At 38.7% G+C, this 21,471-nt stretch overlaps 1 protein-coding gene across 2 annotated transcripts in view; it reads left to right on the top strand.

The window, feature by feature from the left end:
- Nucleotides 1-21,471, top strand: part of LOC138595604 (cadherin-7-like) — a 113,042-nt gene that overhangs the window by 30,597 nt on the left and 60,974 nt on the right. The window contains exon 2 of one of the 2 annotated variants that reach the window (XM_069666928.1): nucleotides 14,233-14,527. In XM_069666928.1, the coding sequence (XP_069523029.1) occupies nucleotides 14,233-14,527 (295 nt within the window). Of the gene's footprint in view, nucleotides 1-14,232; nucleotides 14,528-21,471 lie in introns of those variants that run through there. The other variant, XM_069666929.1, reaches the window with a different exon arrangement.

The raw sequence follows: 21,471 nt of genomic DNA, 5'->3' as shown, positions 1-21,471 counted from the left end.
TTGGTGACACCTCATGGCGATAAAAGGTAATTGCGGGAGCACACTTCCCGGATATCCAGACAGTGCTGCATGTGTGACGTCCACGGTTGGCTCCAGTTGTAACTCTTGATTTTCCTCGCTGACGGTCGCTTTCCCTTTTAGACTGTTTGCTTCATCTGAGCGTCGAGTTTGTTTCTTTTTCTTTGGATTTTCACTTCTTGTTGAAGTTGTATCTGTAGTCATCCATCGTTTGTTCAGCCATAGTAGATTACTGTTTACTCACAACACTTGCAGAGAGCAGAAAAGCAGCCGCCTAGCTCCGCCTACCCTCTCTGGCAGACCAACCACTGCTGGCTGATGGAAAACGCGTCACTAACTGGGCACCGCTTGTGATTTTTTCCTTGAAAGTCGCCACAGACACCCAGTCTGTAATACTGCAAATGCAAAGGCTTTCATAAGTGGGGCATAGGCTCAATCACTGTTGTGTTACCTCATTTGGCTATTGATAGTGACTTAACAGACATTTATTTACATGAAAATCTTCAAGATTATTACTTTCACCTCACTTACATTATGTATGTAATGCATCCCATGTAGATCATTTCAGCAATGTAGCTGGAGTACATGTGGTAAGCGAACAAATGTTCTTTGGTAAACTAACCAAGTAGTTTTGGTATCCAAACATAACAAAACTTTAAACCCTGTCATTTGTAGGGGCACAAAAAATATGTACCTTCCTTTGGCTCATAATAAAGGGTAGGAAAAAAATTATGTATGATATGGTAGGAACAAATAGGAGGTCTTGTATTTATTGGTTACTTGCATTCTAGGAGATGACCCTTGACCCCTGTAAGTATAAAGATTACTGACTACAGATTAAACCTGAGTAAAAGTTACTTTTCATTAGTTGTTTGGCCTCATTATTTTTATTTGACTTATTTATACTTTCTCTCATTTCACCAACCAACCATCACAGGTTCAGCATGCAAAGACAGTTTCTAGCATTGATACCGCCCGATATGGAAATACAGTCTCCTCCGCACTCTTTTTTTATTTAGATTGGTCCATCAATAGACTGTCAGTTCTCCTGTACTCTCTCGCACATGAAAAAACAACAACAAAAAACCACAACGATAGCATCTAAAGAGCCTTTTTGTGACAAAAGCGCTTTGATTCCCTCACCCATAATGCTTTGAAAGGGATGCCTATTCCTGTCTTCCATTTATGTTGCATCTCTGTGATGAGGGCAGCTGAAAGCCACACACAGACGCACGCAGACACAAAATAAAAAATAAAATGAATGCTCGCCCTGATTGCTAGCTTGATTACTTTCATTGATGTGGATGACAAATCCGCATGGTGGCAAGGTTGGCGAAGCAGAAAGAGGCAGCGGGGCAGGAGACTGGAAGGCCTGGGAAGCGCTCCTGCATGTCTTTAATTAACATGTGTGTGCGTCAAGGGCTACTACAAACTCAGCTGCAGTGTGCTGAAGTAAATGAGAGTCATTTTGTTGCATTCGAAATGTCTTAAAAGTTTATGATGGGCAATGGGTGAGCAGCTTTAGGTAGACATTACACCTGTAGCTGCATTTGTGTGTCTAATGTGCATTAATCTGTCTATACATGCAGTATTATTACAGTTTTATAAATAGTTTTATATGTCTTTACGCTGATGATACGCTATGTGCATCTGACTTCTTGACAGAACTCTTAAAAAAACCTAAAACCTTTTTAACCTCCAGTACTTTTCACGTGACCTTCTGTATTTACATTTAGAACATCTACAAATGCATTTTCTCTCTAAGGAAATGTTATTCACCTTATCTGCAGCTGCCTTCTGACTATGAAGAACAACAATACAAGATACTGTCCAATAGATATCTACAGACGTGTTTGAAATTGTTTAAAAAATCCAAAATAACATCACAGAAAACGTGTTTTTCTATATCAGTTATTAAACTTACAGCACATAAAATTGTCACTTACATATTCTTTGTACAAAACACACATTTTCCAATATTTTTTATTACAGTTTATCTAACTTTAAATTTGAGACAGCCCAGTCTAGATCTGAACCCTCTGAAAACCTCCTGAATGTCATCAAGAACGAGATTGACATCTAGAATCAGTTGGGCTGTGTTCGGACAATTTAGCTTCCTCTGATTGGATGGTCAGTGAACAGAGTGGAGGCGAGCTGATTGGCTTGTTGGCTGAGGCGTAAATAAACGGTCAAAATTTGTGCTTGTAACTCGTAGCTTGTAACTTCAGGTTCTCACATGCAGGTAGGAAATTTGTCTGAAACTCAGATTTTGTGAAATCTCAAAGTTGAAAATATTGTGGCACAAATTTTACGTACACACACAAATAGTTTCTGCAGCTACAAAAACATGTTACACATTTACAAATCTTATCTGGGTGCTCAAAATATTTCTACTCCTGCAAAAATTTTACAACCCCCCCCCCCTCCACACACACACAAACCTGAATGTGTGAGGACACGGTGTTTTTACGCATCCCCAAATTACTTATACTTGGATGGAATTTGTTTTCACATGCACACAAAACATGAAACACAGCTGCAAGCTGTGAAATTATTTGTGAACATGATTTTGCAAGCTCAAAATCTTTGTTAGACCATTATCTGACCCCATCGATAGATCTCACAAGCCATCGAACAAAGCCGAGCTGCTTGAATTTATATTGGTGGAGAGCAGCCAAGATGAATAAACTGTAATTAAAAACCAGATTATTCCACCAAATACTGATCTGTTTATTACTATGCTGTTGTTTAAACTTGAACATGGACTTGTTTTCTTTTTATTCGAGTTCTGAAAAACATCTATTTTGCATCTTTTTCTTCACTAGTCTTAATTTTCTGCAAATAAAAGACCTAAATAAGAATAATCTATTTGGAAGTAGGGCGAAATGTTGTTTAGAATAAAAAGTTCATTTTACACAAACACAAACCTATAAAAAGTAGAACCAGAGAAAAATATTTTTTTACAGTGGTCTCTTAATTTTTTCTGAAGCTGTATTCGTGAATTTTATTGAAATTTTGAGTCAAAATTTGAGTCAAAAGTCATAACTTAACAATAAAATCTACTTTAGATATTTATTTTATCTACTCATGGATCAGTTCTTACTTGTCAGAATGTATTTGACAAGAGCTGCAAGCATCAGTCTAGTGATCGATTGTTCACGACTAAGATTAATGACCAAATATATTAATTGATTAATATAAATAAATAAATAAATAAAAGTCAAACTTTGGTGGTTCTAGCTTTATAAATTTCATTATTTACTTCCTCTCTTTTTAACCTATGATAAATTTTATAGAGTCCGTTTGACAGGAGCTGCAAGCGTCAGTCAAGTGACTGATCGATCACAGAATTGAATTAATGACCAAATATTTTTACTGATTAATCATTTGAGTTGTTTATTTATATAACAAAAAATCAAACTCTGGTGCTTTTAGCTTTTTAATGTCATTATTTACTTCCTCTACTCTTAATCTATGATAATGAATATCGAGTCTGTTCGACAGGAGCTGCGAACATCAGTCGCTAGATATTTCTTATCGCGAAATAAGACTAATGACCAAATATTTTTACTGATTAATCATTTCAATGTTTTACTTATGAAAAAGTCAAACATGGATGGTTTTAGCTTTTTAAATGTCCATATTTACTTCCTCTATTTTTAATCTATGATAATTAAAGAAGGTCTTATGCAGCTTTTTCGATTAAAGATGCAAATTGAAGACGTCACTTTGGGCTCTGGGAAATTGTAATGAGATTTTTAAATTTAAAAAAAAAATTGGTATAAATTTGATTTTGGCAAAATTTGAAATTGGCAAATTAATCAATACTGAAAATTTAAATAAACAGCCATAAATTAAAGAAATGTTGAATAAAAGTTAACTACTACTAACTTATCATAGCTGTAATACAGATATGTTTAATGTAAGTCTATAAATGTTTAACAGGTTCAGTAATCTTTTTCAGTTTGAAAAAATTCAGATTGAAAAAAAGTGTTTAGACATTTTACATGCCTGTGAGATCTCGTGTTAAATTGTTGAGACCCATTTCTCTAAGATAAATCCCCCCCCCACACACACACACACAGACAAAGACATTATCTCAGCCAGCAGGTGCAGATAGGAGCTGCCTCTGTCTGATGGAGACAAAGTGTGTAAATGGCAGCCGGGATTCTAAAAATCATTCCTGACTTTGATTGAAAGCCGATTCCCGTATGTGAACAGTCTCTACGCCGGAGAGAGAGAGCAGTGAACCCTGCCTTACCCCGCTGAAAACTGCCGCTCTGCATTTTCACATTCCTCCTCTGCTTAAAAAAACCTATCGACACCTGCTTTGTGCCTGCTGTCAAACCATCAGTCGTCTATTTGTGTGGATTTAACATGTATTAAACGCCGTTTTCACTCATTTTGAATCAGCTCATTGTGGACAGGAAAAAGAGATTCTGCTTTTTAAATTTTCTTCTACCAGTTTCAAAAAGTGTGTTGCTTTTCATTCTTTAAAGTGACAACTCAACTTATATTTTATCTGCCGTCACTGTCAGAGTAACTGTCTGAGGTGCACACACTCAAACTATTTCTAGATCTTTACCTTCAACTGACAGTACAGCTGCTTTCATTTCTCACAACCTTTACAGCTTCACTGATAAATCATCAACTTCAAAAGCTTTCAGTGTTTCAACTTCAAGTTAACTCCTTTGAGTTTCTCAGCTTTAAATGCAGCTGATTTATAATCTATCACATACAAAGGATTCGCTTTTCAAGACAATGTTTTCTTTTCTTTTAAAAGTTTTCATTCTATACAGGAAAGGAAGATTTCTTTTAACATACTGCCAAATCAACATGATTTCCTTACAACTTTTCAACTATCCATTTCTGTAAATACATCCCGAGCATAAAATAGGGATGCAAGGATCATGTACTTTTGTCAGCTAACCTCGAAGTTACCATCCTACTGGTCAAAAAGCCAACATGATTTTTCACTTGTATTTTTAATTATAGCAGAAAACAAATTAAATGTTTTAAAAGACCATTTTTTATAACATGCATGTTTTTTTCAGGAAGCTAATCTTTACAAAAGAACGTCACTTTTAACTGACGTTTGCATCGTATTCTATCGTCAGAGGTTATAGCGTGACTTCAACTTCGCCACCACTAAGCTTCAAACTTGTCTGTGACAACCACTGTAGCTTACTTTAGCCACTTTGTAGCAACAAACTTTTTAACACACGTTAAAGCTTCAAATTCGTGAGTGAGAAATGTTCTTACATATGTTTAAATTGTAGAAGACCACGTGTAAATGTGTTCAACTTGTGTTAACCTTATTTCTATGTTTCTGTCACTCATTACTGCATCATTTAACACAAGGTGTAATTTGTAGCAACACAAAGAGGTTAGTTACAACAGTTACTCAAACTTTTCTCTAATGACAGGAGCCTTATTCATTTTGGTTACATATTTCAGTAAAAATTTAAAGAATATAACTGTCCATTTTGAATATGTTTTTTATTATTGTGCAATAGTATAAGTACAAGAAGGTTTTTCAATATTTCATATGATTCAAAATACTTTTATTTTACTTTTTTTACTTTTATATTCAGTTAAAGAATACATATTTTAACTTTCTTGCAGTTTTACATTTGCAATTTCTTTCTAAAGGGCCACTTTAAAAAAAACATTTGATAGAAATTTATACGCAATTATAATACGCAATATATGGTCACTAATGCGCAGACATCAACATACTTTAGTGTCTATTGTTTACAGGGTTGTACAATATCAGCAAGTTGTCTCGGTAGTTTAGTATTTAGCACAGCAGGCTGTCACTTGTCTCTGATGACAGCAGCCTCAAAAAGAGTTCAAAGAACACACACAAACACACACACACACACCTCTGTTAGTTAATGGAGTGAAGCTAAAAAGCAGAATGTCTCCTCCACCTGCATCATGTTTCTGTCTGCTTGCGAATGTTTCCATCTGGAAAGTAAATAACTTAAAGTTATTGTGGGGAAATTGACTCGTTTACTGCAAATGAGTCAGAAAAGAATACAGCTGCTAAAAACAAACATGAGGTTTTGTTGGCGGGATGAGTGCACTTTAGTTTCTGTAAACCTCTTAGATTGCCTCACAAACTGCGAATAGGTTTTTGCTTTTATGAACGGTCTGTCGATGTCATAGAGTCTTCCCCATCTCAATGACTTCATTTCACACGTGTCTGGTCTAAGCAAAACATGTCACGCTATTGTGCTATTTTTCTGTGTTAAAACACATATGTGCAGGATGAGACTGAGTGGATTTGACAATAATGCTTAAACGTGTAACAGTGTTTTGGACCCCACACATGCTGTCAAAGCATTAAGATTTCTTGTCGCATTGCTGGTAAACATTAACGTCCTAAATTTAGTCTTACAGTTTCTAAGCTAGCAGTTACTACTAGTGTCAAAATCATTCAGGGAAGTACAATAATTCTGTGTGTTCTAGTGTGTTTAAGCTAATTAGCTAATTATGGACAGCTTAACTTTTGTTATCTCCTAAAAAAATGTGGGAAAGTAGACGATGCTGTTGGCAATGATCGGAGAATGCTAACGTGGTTGAGGATACGTGATGCTAAACATGGAGGGTAATGAGAAATACAGCAGAAGAGGACTGTGTAAACTAGCTGCATTTATCCGTCAAGTTGTCATCATGAAAAGTAAGCTACTTTTGTTAAGCTAGGTGCTGTGTGACTTGGAGTTATGTTAGCGTTAGCTACAGTTAGCAGGTTTTGAGTTGCTGTTTTCGGACATTCAATATATCTGCTTTTACCATATCTTACTCTAGCATTTTGCTTGTGCTTGTGTTTTTGTGTATTTAAATCATATAAGCAGCATAATTTAATCTTGTTTTTTAGTGGTAATACTTGTTATTGTCTGTTGTGTCAGAAATCGTTAGCACCAGCTAAAAACACTCCTGCTCCGCCAATAGCTCCCACAATTTTGCGTCTCTACTCAAAAGAAGTGACCAGTTATCCAGAAATATAACACGAGATCAAAAGAGAAACATAAAGGAGTCATTAATTAATTCTAAAGCTGATAAGGACTAGCCCATGTGTACAGATCCCATGCAGCTAAAAACCACTGTGTCATTGCTAACAGCTTCTCCATGGTGATGCTACTTCCAAACCTCCCAGCTTGAAATAAAAGAGGAGCGTCTCTTTCCCTCTCTCAGCTCCATGGCTACTCACCAGAACATGGCCGAGTGAATGGATGAAAAGCCAAGCGTGTCAGTGACAGCTGCACCGAAAACCCTGTCTGCATTTTAAGCTCTTTTTTTGGGAGCAGAATGACCCTTCTCTCCTCCCGCCCGCTGTCCTTTCTTTATGTGAGCTTCATGTATGTTTCATTTAATGAGACTGAACTTCCTGCTTGCTTTCCAAATGAGTATTGAGTATTGAGTGTATTGTGTCCAGTTATTGCCTGTACTCTGAGATTAATTTACATTGGAGGTAATATAATAGAGTAGATGAAATACACAGTGGGAAGGATTATAGATTGTATATGTGCAGGTTTCTTGGGCAGCATCAATTTCCCAGCAGGAAACAATGTCAGAGTGTGCCGTCGTCCATGTTTCACATTTTATTTTTGGGTTGTTTGTGAAGCATAGTATACCGCCTCGCTCCCAGAGACCCCGTTAAACCTGCCGTTCCAGCAGCTCGCTGAAATATCTGGAGGGCGATTGTTGATTAAGGGCTCTTGAAGCTGGTTTGGTGCACTGGATCCAGTATTGCTCACAGGTTGCCTGTAGGTACGGACTTTTGTATCCATTTTGGATTGTGCACCGTCCATTGAATGGGAGGAATTGTAGTCTTCTCAAGAGAGACACACAAAGCTTGAAACGTGCATCTTAGGGTTTTATTTTGTAGTATTTGAGGTCTCTGTATTTTTCTACAGGCAGTTTTGTAGTGATCCAAGCCAAATGGGCTTAAAGGGGAACAAAACAGACCTTCCAACATGAATTTTCATGCAGGAGAGACTGAGTAAAAGGAAATTCAAATGGAAGAACATTTTTAACACATTTTGTAGTAGTTGTGGTGATATGACAAGCATGTATCAGCGGGTTCTTTGGGTTCTTTTATTCTTTTCACCCTTCTCCCTCGCTACAAGGTAAACAAGCAAACACAAAGCTAACAGGCGGGTCCCTGGAGATCTGCCTGCATACAAAGCGATGATAAGTGTCAGCGCTGATTTCAGAAGGGTTCGCGTTCACATCCGAACCCCTCCTTCACAATCCCTCGGAGCGCCTTTGAGCTGCGGCGCCGCGCTGCCTGCTGTTACGCTCACCTCGAGGGAGGCAAAGAAAAGAATTATAGAGGAGGAGACTTTAGGGATTTTTTTTGCTAGTGAAGCAACTATGGTGCCCGCTAAAAGTAATAAGAGTTGAAACTTCAAATAGCACCTTAAAATGAGCAGTGACGGTTTTAAAATGGGTTAGATTAATGGGGGAGGAAAGCGTTTGACCAGGGTGTACTTTTAATAAGCCCTGCCAAGCTATACATATTTTATGTAGTCCTTAATGTTGATGAGATTTAGAGATGGAGCCTTCTACTGCCAGGGAAAGACTGGGAAATGAAGCAAACAGTTCAGTGAAAAGACAACATAGTGCGCTCGACCTTTAACCCCTGGCTTGCATGCTTTGTGACCCTTCGGCTTTGTCCTTCTTGTCCGTGGCATTCACCGGAAACAAAAGCACCACGGATGGCTTCCTCGAGATTAAATGTTGACTCTTTCCACCACCGACAATTTAGCTCAAGTTTGCTCCCCGACAGCAGGAGATGGTGAATAAACACGGCGAGCTCCATATGCACGCAGAGGCTCGAGGACACGACGAATGCAATCATCGCGCCCCGAACGCAGCATCCATCAGCGCGTTGATGGATTCCATTAATAAAAGACCTTTGGTGTTGTATCCTCTGTTCGGCGTGTACTCCTTCAGTGCCACCGATATAATATTGACCTAATCATTCTCCACCCCTGCAGCGCAGTCTTGCAACCTGAAATACCATTGTTATTTATCCCATAATGAGATGTTGACATTTACAGATAAATTGAAGGAAGAGTTCCAAACAACAATCCTGTGTGAGTACATTGTAATATGAAAGAAATGCTGTAGAATAAACAACAAATAGAGGGGAGTACATAATTGAAAAGCCGTGAACACAGTGTGCGCTAAGTCATTTGTTGTGTTTTGACAAGAGAAAATAATCCTAACAAGGAAAAATAATTAAATTACTCCCTAATCTCCTTAAGAACTTTTTCAGCACAGTAGCTGCACTTTGTTGCGCCGGATAAGGTGAACGTAGGGTATTAAAAATCACGTCACGTCAATAAAGCTCCTCACACCATCAGGCGACTCTGGAAGGGAGAGGGCAGGCCTTTGCTCCCACTGTTTCCATCACAGATAGTTAGCTGCTAACCTCGAATCGGGATCATGCGGTGGTAGGAAGAAACACAGGGAAGACCTCGTGAACCCAGATGTCACAGCATCCAAGGGGAAGACGTGTCGGCGGGCTCGTTCAAAGCCTTACTGAGGTAGTTAAAAAGCAGCACCGTCGCTGCGTGGGCTGCTGGAGTCATCTGAACCGAGGCGGGAGCTCTGTTTGCATTCCCAGCAGTGATTTAGCAGCATTTCCATTAAAGGTTAGGCATCGACAACAGCTCTGTTTGTTATTTTGAGGAACACAATGATAGGACAGAAGTGATGTTTTGGATAATCTGAGACCTGAGAAAAGGTGTACAATTGTTCTCTGCCTTTTTGTCGGGCTGTGAACGTTCATACTGCTTACTTTGGTTTTTACATTTTTAGTGAAGGGAATATAAGTCATATGAATCTTCATTGTTGTAATGATGCAAACACATTCTTTAGATCCTTTTTTTCTTTGCAGGATTACATAATAAAAATACTAACCCAATTTTTATGAAACTGGGTGGGAGGCTGAAGCATGGGCCAAGGATAAACCTGTTAACGTTCGCACCAGGTCCAACTCACAAACGAGCAATCTTGGATCTGGGATCCAAATTACTTACAAGCAGCAACAGCGGTTTTGACACATGAACAAGAAATAATATTCACCACTGTAACAGAGTTCTTTTTGGCAGCTATTTTAGATTTAGTCTTCGTCATAGTCTTTAGAAGAAAATGCTAGTTTCAGTCATATTTACCCTTTATAGTTTTACGCTAGTTTTAGTCGACGACAACTCAAAACGTTTTCAAAAAGCCCCCCACTCTCCCTCTTCTCGTTTTTACTTGTTTGCTTCAGATAAACTTAACACTTTAAATAACAAACTAAATGTTAGCAGGTCATCAATACAGTAAAAGAACGACGAGGGCACAGCATCTTAAGACACTAGAGGCAGACAGACGATGATCGCTCCATTTTGTGCAGAACAATCGTCAAATGATGCGTTAAAAGCCCCTTCAGAGAAAGTTCATAACCACCTTTTTGATTATTATTTATCTCTAGCTTTGGCTTGATCTCTAACTTTGGATTGAGGCTTTAAAATATTATGATCATCATCATGATTTTGAATGTCCGACAGCCGTCTAATTTTTTATGATCAAAGATCTATTTTTAGCTCGTTGATGTTTCGTCTTCGTCATGGAAAAATGGTCGTTAATATCGTCAACATTTTTATGAAATTAACACTCCACTGTAACTATTTTGGATCCAACTCACAAAGAAGTAAAGAACGACTTCCTTGTAACCATGAAGTTTTTTTGTAACAACTGCTTTGATAACAAGCGGCCATGTTGAATAATGTTATTTCAGGCCAAGCATTTGATATGAGGACACGATTAAGTGATTTCTGCCTCTCACCAATGTATAAACATCTCCAATTTAAGAAAACATAATAAATCCACAACTGAGGTAATGATGCTTCAACTAGGTTCAACCATAGCTTAGCATAGCATAGTTAAACATTGCAGATTGGCATATCATGGAGGCCTGGACGATTGGTCTTGGATTGGTTGTTCGCTCTCTGAGTGCCCCTCTTGTCTCCAGATGTTTTAATCAGAAATTGCGTGTTTGATATAATATCCTGTCCTTTAAATCATGTTATAAACCAATGCAAGAGCTGTGTTAGCATTTCTAGCAGAGATTTCAAAGAGTTCTTGGGGAGGGTTAGGCATGGTCACCAATTACAAAGCCTCACAGCCTAGGAAAGTAGCAGATGGTATCTCTGGTTTGTTAAGATTGTCATTTTTTCCAAGTTCAGAGCTACTTTGTAAGTTGTTTTGTCTGACCATGTCTGAAATGAAAAGTGTTTATTGTTGTTCGATATGGCGGAGACAAATATTGTTTGGGTTTCACTTAAAGACAGGCAGTTATACTGTTTCATTTAAAGCAATTGAAGCGTCTTTTCTGTACACTTTAAACACCAAATATCGAGAATCAGAAAAACATTCGCTGAAGAAATCCACTAAAAGCTTGCTCTACATGCATTACTGTTAATTGGGGTGTTTTGTCATGTTGAAGGTGATGGAGTAAAGGCAGAAATATGCACTCTGCTAAATGGTGACAGATGAAAATGGTCCATCTGTCCATCTTTGAATACCCAACAATGGCCTTCCCCTCAGATATGTGGCACTTTCTGTGATCACTCTGATGTTCGGCACATTGAAGGGGTTGACGGCCATCAGACAGCTCTGACTTCAAACAGGATTATTCAAGGTTGGTTACGAGCTTCAAGAGTTCTTTTTATAGAACTGTTCAAGGATTATTTTTTGAGTCGTGCTTTGAGGAGGGGTCTTAAAGTCATCTTTACACTCATGCATTATTCTTCTGGGAGTAAAACTCTGCCATACACAGAAGGTTGTTGTAGTGAGAAAGGTTCACACAGACTTGACTGACTTCTTTGTCGACCTGTATGTCTGTGTCTGTAACATTATGACAATTTCTATGAATATTTTTGCTACTTCAAAAAACCACTCCAATTTTATAGCGTTGGCCCAAGAGCTTGATGCTGAAAAAGATTTGATTTGGTGACATGAACTTGACCCTTATAGTGCTTCTAGTTTCAGAGATGGATGGTTTGCATGGCTAATATAAACGCCAGATCTGAAAGCAAGTCTCTGAGCCGACTTTATGACCTCAGCTGTTGCTATTAGCAAAAACCTGTAGAACACATTTTGCTATTAGTGGATAAATTGGATAAACCTAAAGCTACATTATGAGTTAGTGTTTTTCTGAAGTTGATACCTGTATCAGAAATACCTCTAATAAAGCCTAATCAGCGAGTATGCCACTGCATACGCCGATCCAATGGCATAATTATTTAGCCCCTTCAAAAATGAACCTGTTTCTTTTTCTTCAAAACAGTATCCTACACAGCAATAATACACGTTTTGGCTGCAATTAGCAACTACTGTGTTTAAGCAACGTCTATGAACTGGTGTCAGGTAACTCACAATGTGACGATAGCTAAAAACAAAGGTGCAGTGCTAGCTAAGATAGTTGAAGCTAGCAAAATATCAGCCCTGTCAAAAAACTACTTGTTTCTACTTCTCCAAAAGTAGCCGACACAGTAATAATACATTTTGGCTGTAACTAGCAGCTACTGTTTTAAAGCAACAACAAAGAACTGATTTCAGGTCATTTATCATGTGACAGTAACAAAACACAACAATGTAGTTCTAGCTAGTAACGTTGGTCAAAGCTAGCACAAAGTCTGCAATCAGTGTTTTCCTACAAGCGATTTAAAGTTGTTTTTTCTTTCTGTTGAGATAATTAAGACCGGTTAAAACACAAATAAAGCAGTTTTATAGTAAAAGGTGGTCTTGCGGCAGAAACAAGACGTCAGAAGGGGCGCTAACTAAGCAGAGCTGCCGCTATAGTTAGCCTAGCCTGTTTTTAGCTGCTTAGCTTCTTTCTAAGTTAGGAGCCCTTGAGTGTACTAAGCCATGACATTAAACAATAATAGCAAACTTATCATATCCATACAGGATTCATATCTTACAATTGTTAAGAAATAATAATTATATTTTTTTATAGTATTAGAGGTGTATTTGGTGTTGAACAATAAGAGCACTGGGGAAAAAATGTCTCGGATCATCTCTGCTATACATACTGGCTTTTCATAAGGGCGTTGAGAGGTGGCTGTTGAAAAGGTTTGAACTTTCATATTCAGATGTCATGTAACAGAGATATGTCATTGAAAAATTGCACAAAGAACATTCAGGTCCACTAAATCAACTGCGCTCCTTTTCTTCCAAAGAGCAGGCAATGGATGAAAAGCAGCACAGCATTGAAATTGAGGCCAGCTTTCACTCAACAAAGCATCCACTCACTGCCAGTCAAGTGGGTTTTTCAATATTACATTCTTTGGAACCTACAGGCAAAGAAGTATCCACACCTGACGTCATTATCATTGGAGCATACAAACTGGATAGGGCCGCAACTTTGGCTGAGGCTTTTTTTGCATAAAATGTTTCCCAGTGCAGCCAAATGAGGAAAGCTTTCCGTTAAATCTTACCCAGGAACTCCTAGTGACAGAAAATAAGTGAAACAGAAAGGTTCATTTTGGCTTCACTGAATCAAACACATTTTGTTATTGCTGGAGGTTTCAATGGAAATTGCAAGTTTGATCAATTAGCAAGTCACAGTGACATTACAGTAAATGGCACCATTTTATATTCATTCCATTATTTGTAGCGAAATGCAAATCATGAGGGGATTTTGTAACATAATTAATTCATGCATTAATGGCGGATGTTTTGATCGTTTGATCTGATTTTAGATGTTTGTCCAATAAACATGATATGTATTCGCTTGTTTTGTGTGTGCGTGCTGTATATATCAGCAAAAAGATGACAGGGGAATTTACATGGTGTAAATATTTAATATTTCATACATTTACATATTTTAGCAGTATGTTATATGAGATATTCATATATTACATTTAACAAAATGATTGACATAAAATATAATAAAATAGAGGCAAAGTTTAAATTACATTTTTGCTCGTTATCTCTGAATAGGAAATGTGAAGACTCAACTGCACATGTGTTATTATTTAACAATGGCAAGTGGAAGAATCCTGTGAACAAAAAAACCCACAAGTTATTCTTTATTAAGTCGGCTATTACCACTTAAATATTAAACATATTTCTTCTCCAATAAATTATTTATTTTATTATGTTTTTATGATGTGTTTTTAACTCAGATGTTCTTTTTTCCTCCCACAGCTACACTCAGATGTGGACAAAGGTGACGGCAAGGTGAAATATGTGCTATCAGGCGAGGGCGCCACCTCCATCTTCACCATCGATGAGAACACAGGAGACATCCACGCCACAAAGCGCCTTGATCGGGAGGCACAAGCCTACTACACCCTCCAAGCCCAAGCTGTGGACCGACTCACCAATTTACCCGTCGAGCCCAGGTCTGAATTTGTGGTCAAGGTCCAGGACATCAATGATAATGAGCCAAAGTTTCTGGATGGACCGTACCTGGCAGGAGTACCAGAGATGTCACCCTTAGGTAAGCTTCCCCATTTGTCTTAAAGATAATCCCATAACAGCTCCCTTTTTTTCCCATCCTCTTTACTCTCACTTTCTCTACGACTTGCCCTCGCGCCTACATCTGCATTTGATAATTTTCCACCTCAGTGAATTAGTCTTCATCTCTTTCAGTCTTTAGGTCATTTCAGGGATCGGGAGGTTTTCAATATTAATTTGAATCCAGTGCGTTTGCTTTTTAAGACTCAATACATGCTAATCACAATGGGCCCAATTTAAACTGCATCAAGTTCTAGCACATCAATGAGGTTCAGGTTAAACCTCTTGGATTTTGCCATCTCTTAGCAAGAGCATGTAGGCCTATTTATTCTGTTCACTAATACTTTATGCTAATAAATAACGCCATGGATTTTCCTCCTCCTTATGTCTTTGAGCTTTTAAATTCCTCTATTTAACTTTTGAAAGCATGATGATCTGCAAAGATTGAACTACCAAGACGCCCTTGGAACTTTGGACAAGGCAAGGCAATTTATGCGTGTAGCACAGTTAGAAACTCAAGGTCATTCACAAAAGACAGTGAGGGTAAAAGAATATCTCAGACAGGGAAAGGAGTCAAAAATGTGGAATCCAATAAAGCAGATCACGGTAGAAACCTTAAATATGTATTTAATAATTCTTTTGAAGGTTAAGTTTCAAATATTTACTGCAAAATAGTATAAAGCTGTGTAATGCTATACTTTAGTATAGCTGTGTTTTAAGCTAAATGCTAACATTATGCTAACTTTTGTTGTGTCAGAAAGTTAGCATCTGCTAGTTATCAGTAAACGCAAAGTACAGCAAAGGTTGGTAAGAATGTCATAGTTGGTATTTTTTGACAAACGTATTGGATAAATGTGACTTTGTAATTAATTAGATATTTTACTCAAAAACCCAAATGTTAACCTCATGGTGGCATGATGATGACATGTCAAAAGTTCACCAAAGTCATTATGATTTGTCCTCTGGGGAACATGAATGTCTGCACCAAATTTCAAACCAATCCATCCAAAAGTTTCAGAGATATTTTAGTCTTGACCGAAACTTGACCGAAAAGGTTGTTCACTGCTCTCATGGCTAAAACATTTTACCACCGTAGTCGTCTCAGCAGGTACTTCTTTATCTGTCTGTTTTAAATGTGGTCCTGGAGGTAGCCATTATATCAGATTCTGTATTTGACTGACTGTTTTTGCTGCATGGTCAAGATTTCCTCCAAGGTTTTGAACGGGTCACGCTCAAGCTCAAAATGCAAGTAAATGCAAATGAGCCCAAACAACATCCTGAGGCTTCTTGAACTGAGCAGGTGTACTGTATGAGAAAGCAGCTAGAGCGAGACAGAAAGACGTCCATATTGATAAGCCATGATCTATGTGACCTTTTATATGACGCATGAGAATTTAAATCAGTCTGCCAAAGCTGGTTTTGGTTATTTTTTAGGTTTTTATTTGCTTTCTTTGTTTCAGTTGTCCAGTTTAGCATTAAGGCTACTAAAATTCTACATTTTGGTTCACGAGAAATGGTTGGTACAGAGCATAAAATGCTATCAATATGCTATTTCATGGTATTTTTAAGTCAGACTCAGCTCAGTGTAATGTGAGGTCTGATGTGCCTTAATTTACATATTTATCACCTCACATATGCCAGCACAGACCTTAAGGCTCAGAAATGTTGATGAGTGACGCAAAACTGACTCAAGCAAAGTTAAGGTCTGAATCAGGCATGAGGGCCATGGGCATGTTTTCCACAAATTGGGCTCAGAGTTCATATTAGCCGGTACTTATAGGTACCTCTCTGCTGAAAATGTCTCTGAAAAATGTCTGACCCAGACAAATACATTTCTATCCATCCATTAAAAAGAGCAAACCAGACATCCTTAACTTCCTCCAGCTCCTCCTAGGGGGATCTCGAGGCGTTCCCAGGCATGCTGGGAGCTGCGGACTAATCACAAGGGAGCAATGCCTGATGGGATGGAGACAGAAATGAACTGAAAAGTTGATGTGGCCTTTTTAATTAAAATACAAACAAAAAGTTTAAGATCATTTTCAATATATAGACTTTTGTATGTGAATGATAAAACCATTAATGTTTATCTTCAGGTGGTAATTACTCTTAGTACACCTTTATAAACCTAACTTTAATTTATAAACCTTTTTTTAAAATTCCAGATATTTGATACCAAACCCACACATAAAGAGAGATTGATAATTCAGGCGCTTCACTCTACAGTCTCAATAACAATCCATTAGTAAAATGGGAACACGCTATCAATCCTCTCAGAAGGTTGAAGAGATTAGAAGTACATGTAGATTATAGAGTGGATGGGTATTTTGAAGTTTCATCATGTGGAGGGAAAAAAATCTTGGTAATTGAAACTGAAGGAGAACAGTGGGAAGGATGGCAGGAAAATCAAAAGGGTTAGCAAGCAGTGGATGCTAATCCACTAGCTAGCTTGTTGGCTATGCGCTCCAGGCGTGTTCCAGGTGTTGTTTTCTAGTAAATAAAAAACTCTAAAGGACTTTTTTTAACGAATACCTAAAGGAATGATATCATTGTTGTGTCAGATACTAGCTTACAGGCAATCGGTCATGTGGTAGCTGTGGGAAGCCGCTCTGGATTTAATGTTTTTTATTTGGAGGACACACATTGAAGCTTAAGGGGGTGTTTGGTCCATTAAACCTGCGATAACACATTTATTTTGGTAACTTGGGGGCAGCAAAAACAAGCCATTTTAAGCTAGTGTGGTGAACTTTTTAGCAAACAATATACATAACTAGCAGATATAGCAGATACAGGGGAACATCAGCATTAATATTGTCCAATAGTGACTCTCTGTTAGCTCTGTTTTGGTCCCCACCATCTCATGAGACTCTGTTAGTTCTGTTTTGGTCCCCGCCATCTCATGAGACTCTGTTAGTTCTGTTTTGGTCCCCACCATCTCATGAGACTCTGTTAGCTCTGTTTTGGTCCCCACCATCCCATAAGACTCTGTTAGCTCCGTTTTGGTCCCCACCATTTCATGAGACTCTCTGTTAGCTCTGTTTTGGTCCCCGCCATTTCATGAGACTCTTTTAGCTCTGTTTTGGTCCCGCCCCTTTTAATGAGACTCTCTTTTAGCTCGGGTTTGTCCCATCCATCCCCTTAAGGGACATCTCTGCTTATTTAGCTGCTTAATGCTCCGCAATGTTACCAGCTAGTCCATAACTGCGTCTGTCTGCTGTTTGGTGCTGGGAAAGAATAACACGGTGGCTTCTTAGATCTTATTTCTGGAAATTGCTGGTCAGGAAACCCCCCTCAAAAAGAGCTGAAAGACAATAAAATTCATTATTTGGAACAGCAGAGTTGATTAAAGCCATTTCAAACTGCAGGGTTTTGCCAGTATGTTGAAATGAAAGTATGTCGCTTTCCCCACACCAGTAAACACTAACAACACGGAGAAGCTTATTGTACCGGCATCACGTCAGGACCTCAAACATGCATACAACCATAGAGATGGAAATTAGTGGAAAACAAAGGTGTTTATGGCTTTTTTATGACCTTCAAAGTCAAAATGAAATTGTGAGCAGGCATACAGCGGCAGTGGAAGTCGTTCCAAGGGAAGCAGTGCTTTGCTTACTACACAGGCACGGAGATCTCTGAAGGATTACACAGCCGACTGTCGACGGGGGGTACAGAGCTCAGGCTTAAGGAACCAGAGGATTAGAGTACAAGGGCTCCGAGTCTCGTGTCCAACCCGAGATAAGACAGCAACTTGGTACATCAACCACAGAGGAGGATGCGTTCACACCACGAGCGGCGGGACGCAGGGTCACCCTCGCCACTTTATTTACTTTCCCGGCTCCTGTGAAGGTCTTCATCACAAGTTGAGAAAACAACAGGAGAATAATGCATGGCCCCTCTTTGTAAATATCTGCTGAAAGCGATTATCAATGCAGTAAAGAACAGGGAAGGGGCCAAGCACCTCTTGTCCTCAATAATTCCTTTATAGATGTCTTTAAATCATTAATGGTCACAGCTCTGCACCGCTGATTAATGGCTTCAATTTAGAGGAAATCATGAATTTAATTAATTAAAGTAATTAGAGGCAGTGCTCGTCCATACACATGGCGACCTTATGGCCCGGGGATCTCTAAAGGCTTTTGTCTTAATCAAGACCGGGATGTCAAATAAAAGACGAGAGAGCTTGAGGACAGTTGGAGGAGTGACAATCGCACGGCTTGGCTCTCTCCTGCTGCACAGCGGCGGGCCAAAGGAGCAGTTTGAGGGCTCATTACAAGCATAGAGAATGTAATGTCAACCCAAGGCCACAGCGCTTGAATTTACTACTCACCAGCTCTATATCCAGCTGTCCTTGTTCCTGTCTAATTCATGAGAGCCCACATCAACGATGGGATAGTCATTTCATTCTGGAAATGAAGAAGGTGTTCCGGTTTAGGGAAAGTCCATCCGTATCATGATTTTTTCATCACGTCAGTGCCTCTTTGCATTGTGGGAAATAAATCTACACTCAGTGGCCACTTTATTAGGCATTAGTACCTCTGTTGCAGTTCAGGACACCAGCTGTGCCGTAACATTTCTCTTTATTATCTCTCCAGATCTGTTCAATAAATGATGTGTCAATAACTGAGGTCATAGTTAAAAGTGGCTTTGCCTGGACTGCATGTTGGGAGGCGTTTCTTATTTTCTGTCGTACAAATTTACAAACATAAGGAAATATTGTAAACACCTCTAACTTAAAGTACCAGAATGATAAAACTACTCATGGTCATTCTGACTGTCCAATACATCATTTCAATAATAGATATAATAAGAATAAATTAATCTGTTATGTAAGGATGGGGATCACCTCAGAAAGTCTAATAATTAACATCTGGACTTGAAATTCATATATATTTATAATAATATATAATATATGATATTATAACTTTATAATAACTTTATCATAACAATATATAGGAAAATAACAAACATTTACGAAAATGCTGGGAAAAAAAGCAGAAGTAGACAAAACATGCAGTAAAATTCTAATGATGCTAAAATGTTATAGCACAATAAATAAATAATAAAATAAATGTCCCTCCTCTAAACGGGTTCACTTAAAGCCCCCCTCCAGTGAAAATCAAGTGTTTAACCTTGTAAACACCTCCATGTGGTGTTCTTCATGTGCTATAAGACATATCAGGGACAACATCAGCATCATCTCCATGGCTGGGCCTGTCTGCTTTTAAACTGCAGTGTACCAAGGACAGGCTGAACAAGGCGTTTTCAGATTGGCAGGGTTTGTGATGTCACAAACCTAAGGAGCCAAGCCCCTTGTTGGACGGGGTGACGCGATGCATATCATTATGCGCAACCTATGGCGACAACTTTGGCAATGCGCAAGCCAGGTGTTACCGTCATCGTAATTTTTTGCAAACTCACTTCTAACGTTAATGTTACTACTAAGCTAAGTTTCAACGATTCACGATGGCAGAGACGAGTTTTGTTTTGGGCTGTAATTTTACGAAAAGGCGAAACGTAGTACACAGGGGGCGAGGCCTATGCAGATTCGGAAATTTTTAATGAGGGAGAAGAAGGAGATGCCTCGGGAGGATTTTTACAAGGTAGTTTAACATTCACCTTTATAAAGCTAGATTTGCAATAGCATAAAAGAACAGTTACTTGGGTTTTATTTTAGGAAAATTAATACATTCAAAATTCATAGTTCTAGTAGTCTAGTTTCCGCAGTTTTATTTTTGTTAGGGTTTAGTTTTTGGGTTTAAGAGGCGAGCACCCAGATCCTACACGACGTTTGTGGGTTGGTCTGGCTGTCTCCCCTTGTTTTCGTTTAGTGCTGCCAGCCCCTCAGCTCTTTGTTTGGTTTTGGTTTGGCTACGGGTTGTTGTTTTTTTTCGTGGTTATTTTGTTGACATTAAATAAATTAATTCTTGCACTGCCAACCCTTCAGACTCTTGTGCTTATGTTTGACCTCCTTGTTTGAGCCTTGGCGAGGTTGCAACAGTGGTTCTAGTGTCCAATCACAAAGCCTGACGTCAATGCATCTCTCTGGCATCTAATGCATCATAAAAGAGGACAGAAGTTGAATTAGAATGGATCATACTGTTCAGATATACCTGATAAAGTCGACACTCACTGTTAAAGCTGTAAAAACACAAAGACAACAGCAGGCAGAAAGTAAGTTTCTTTTAAAGTGCTGTAATTTATTTTCACTCAGCGACTGCATTGATCTCTAAGCAATAATCCCTGCTTATGTGAAACAGCGGGGAGCAGGTGTGATTGTGCATGAATATAATCAACTTAATCAACGGTGGCAGCTTTGAATACCCATGGAGGCATCGCAAAATTAGTGGGCTTAAACTGAACATTTGAATATTTTTAATAATGTTTTTTTTTTATTGCGGAAGTCATAAATTTGTTCTTCTATGTCACATAAGGATGTATTTTCACTTCCTACATGCATAAGATGACCCTTTATTTGATAATCGTGTTAATACTAAAGTAATTTAAGTCACACCCGGGGTCACGTTCCTCAAAACAAACAGCGACGACAAATTTGCATTGCAAGTGTGCACTCCTGAACGCATATTGTTCTTGACAGCCGGATGCGGCTTGTATATGCAAGCGGCTGAAGAATACCTGTCTCCCATTCAGATTAAGCATGCCACATTTATTTTCATTACTGGCAGATGACAGTTGTTCTACCCAAGATGCTGAATTGATTAGGAAACCCTGTTTTGTACACAGCTGCGGGGGAATAAACACAAAAATGTAGAACGTGAAGATCGGATCCATCACGTCGATGAAGACGGACACGTATTGAAGGGACACGGACGGGGGGCAAATTGAGTAGCAGATGACAGCGTCGTGGAGCAGAGAGAATCTATTCCGGGTGTTTGTCACTTTTTTTATTTTTGACATCCAGCTCACGCCACT

Source organism: Semicossyphus pulcher, unplaced genomic scaffold (assembly GCF_022749685.1).
Source record: "Semicossyphus pulcher isolate SPU_LCO1_2020_fin unplaced genomic scaffold, fSemPul1.0.p SCAF_18, whole genome shotgun sequence".
In the NCBI taxonomy this organism is placed as follows: domain Eukaryota; kingdom Metazoa; phylum Chordata; class Actinopteri; order Labriformes; family Labridae; genus Semicossyphus; species Semicossyphus pulcher.
The sequence above is the reverse complement of the archived record's forward strand: the minus strand, read 5'-3'. Positions and strand labels throughout refer to the sequence as shown.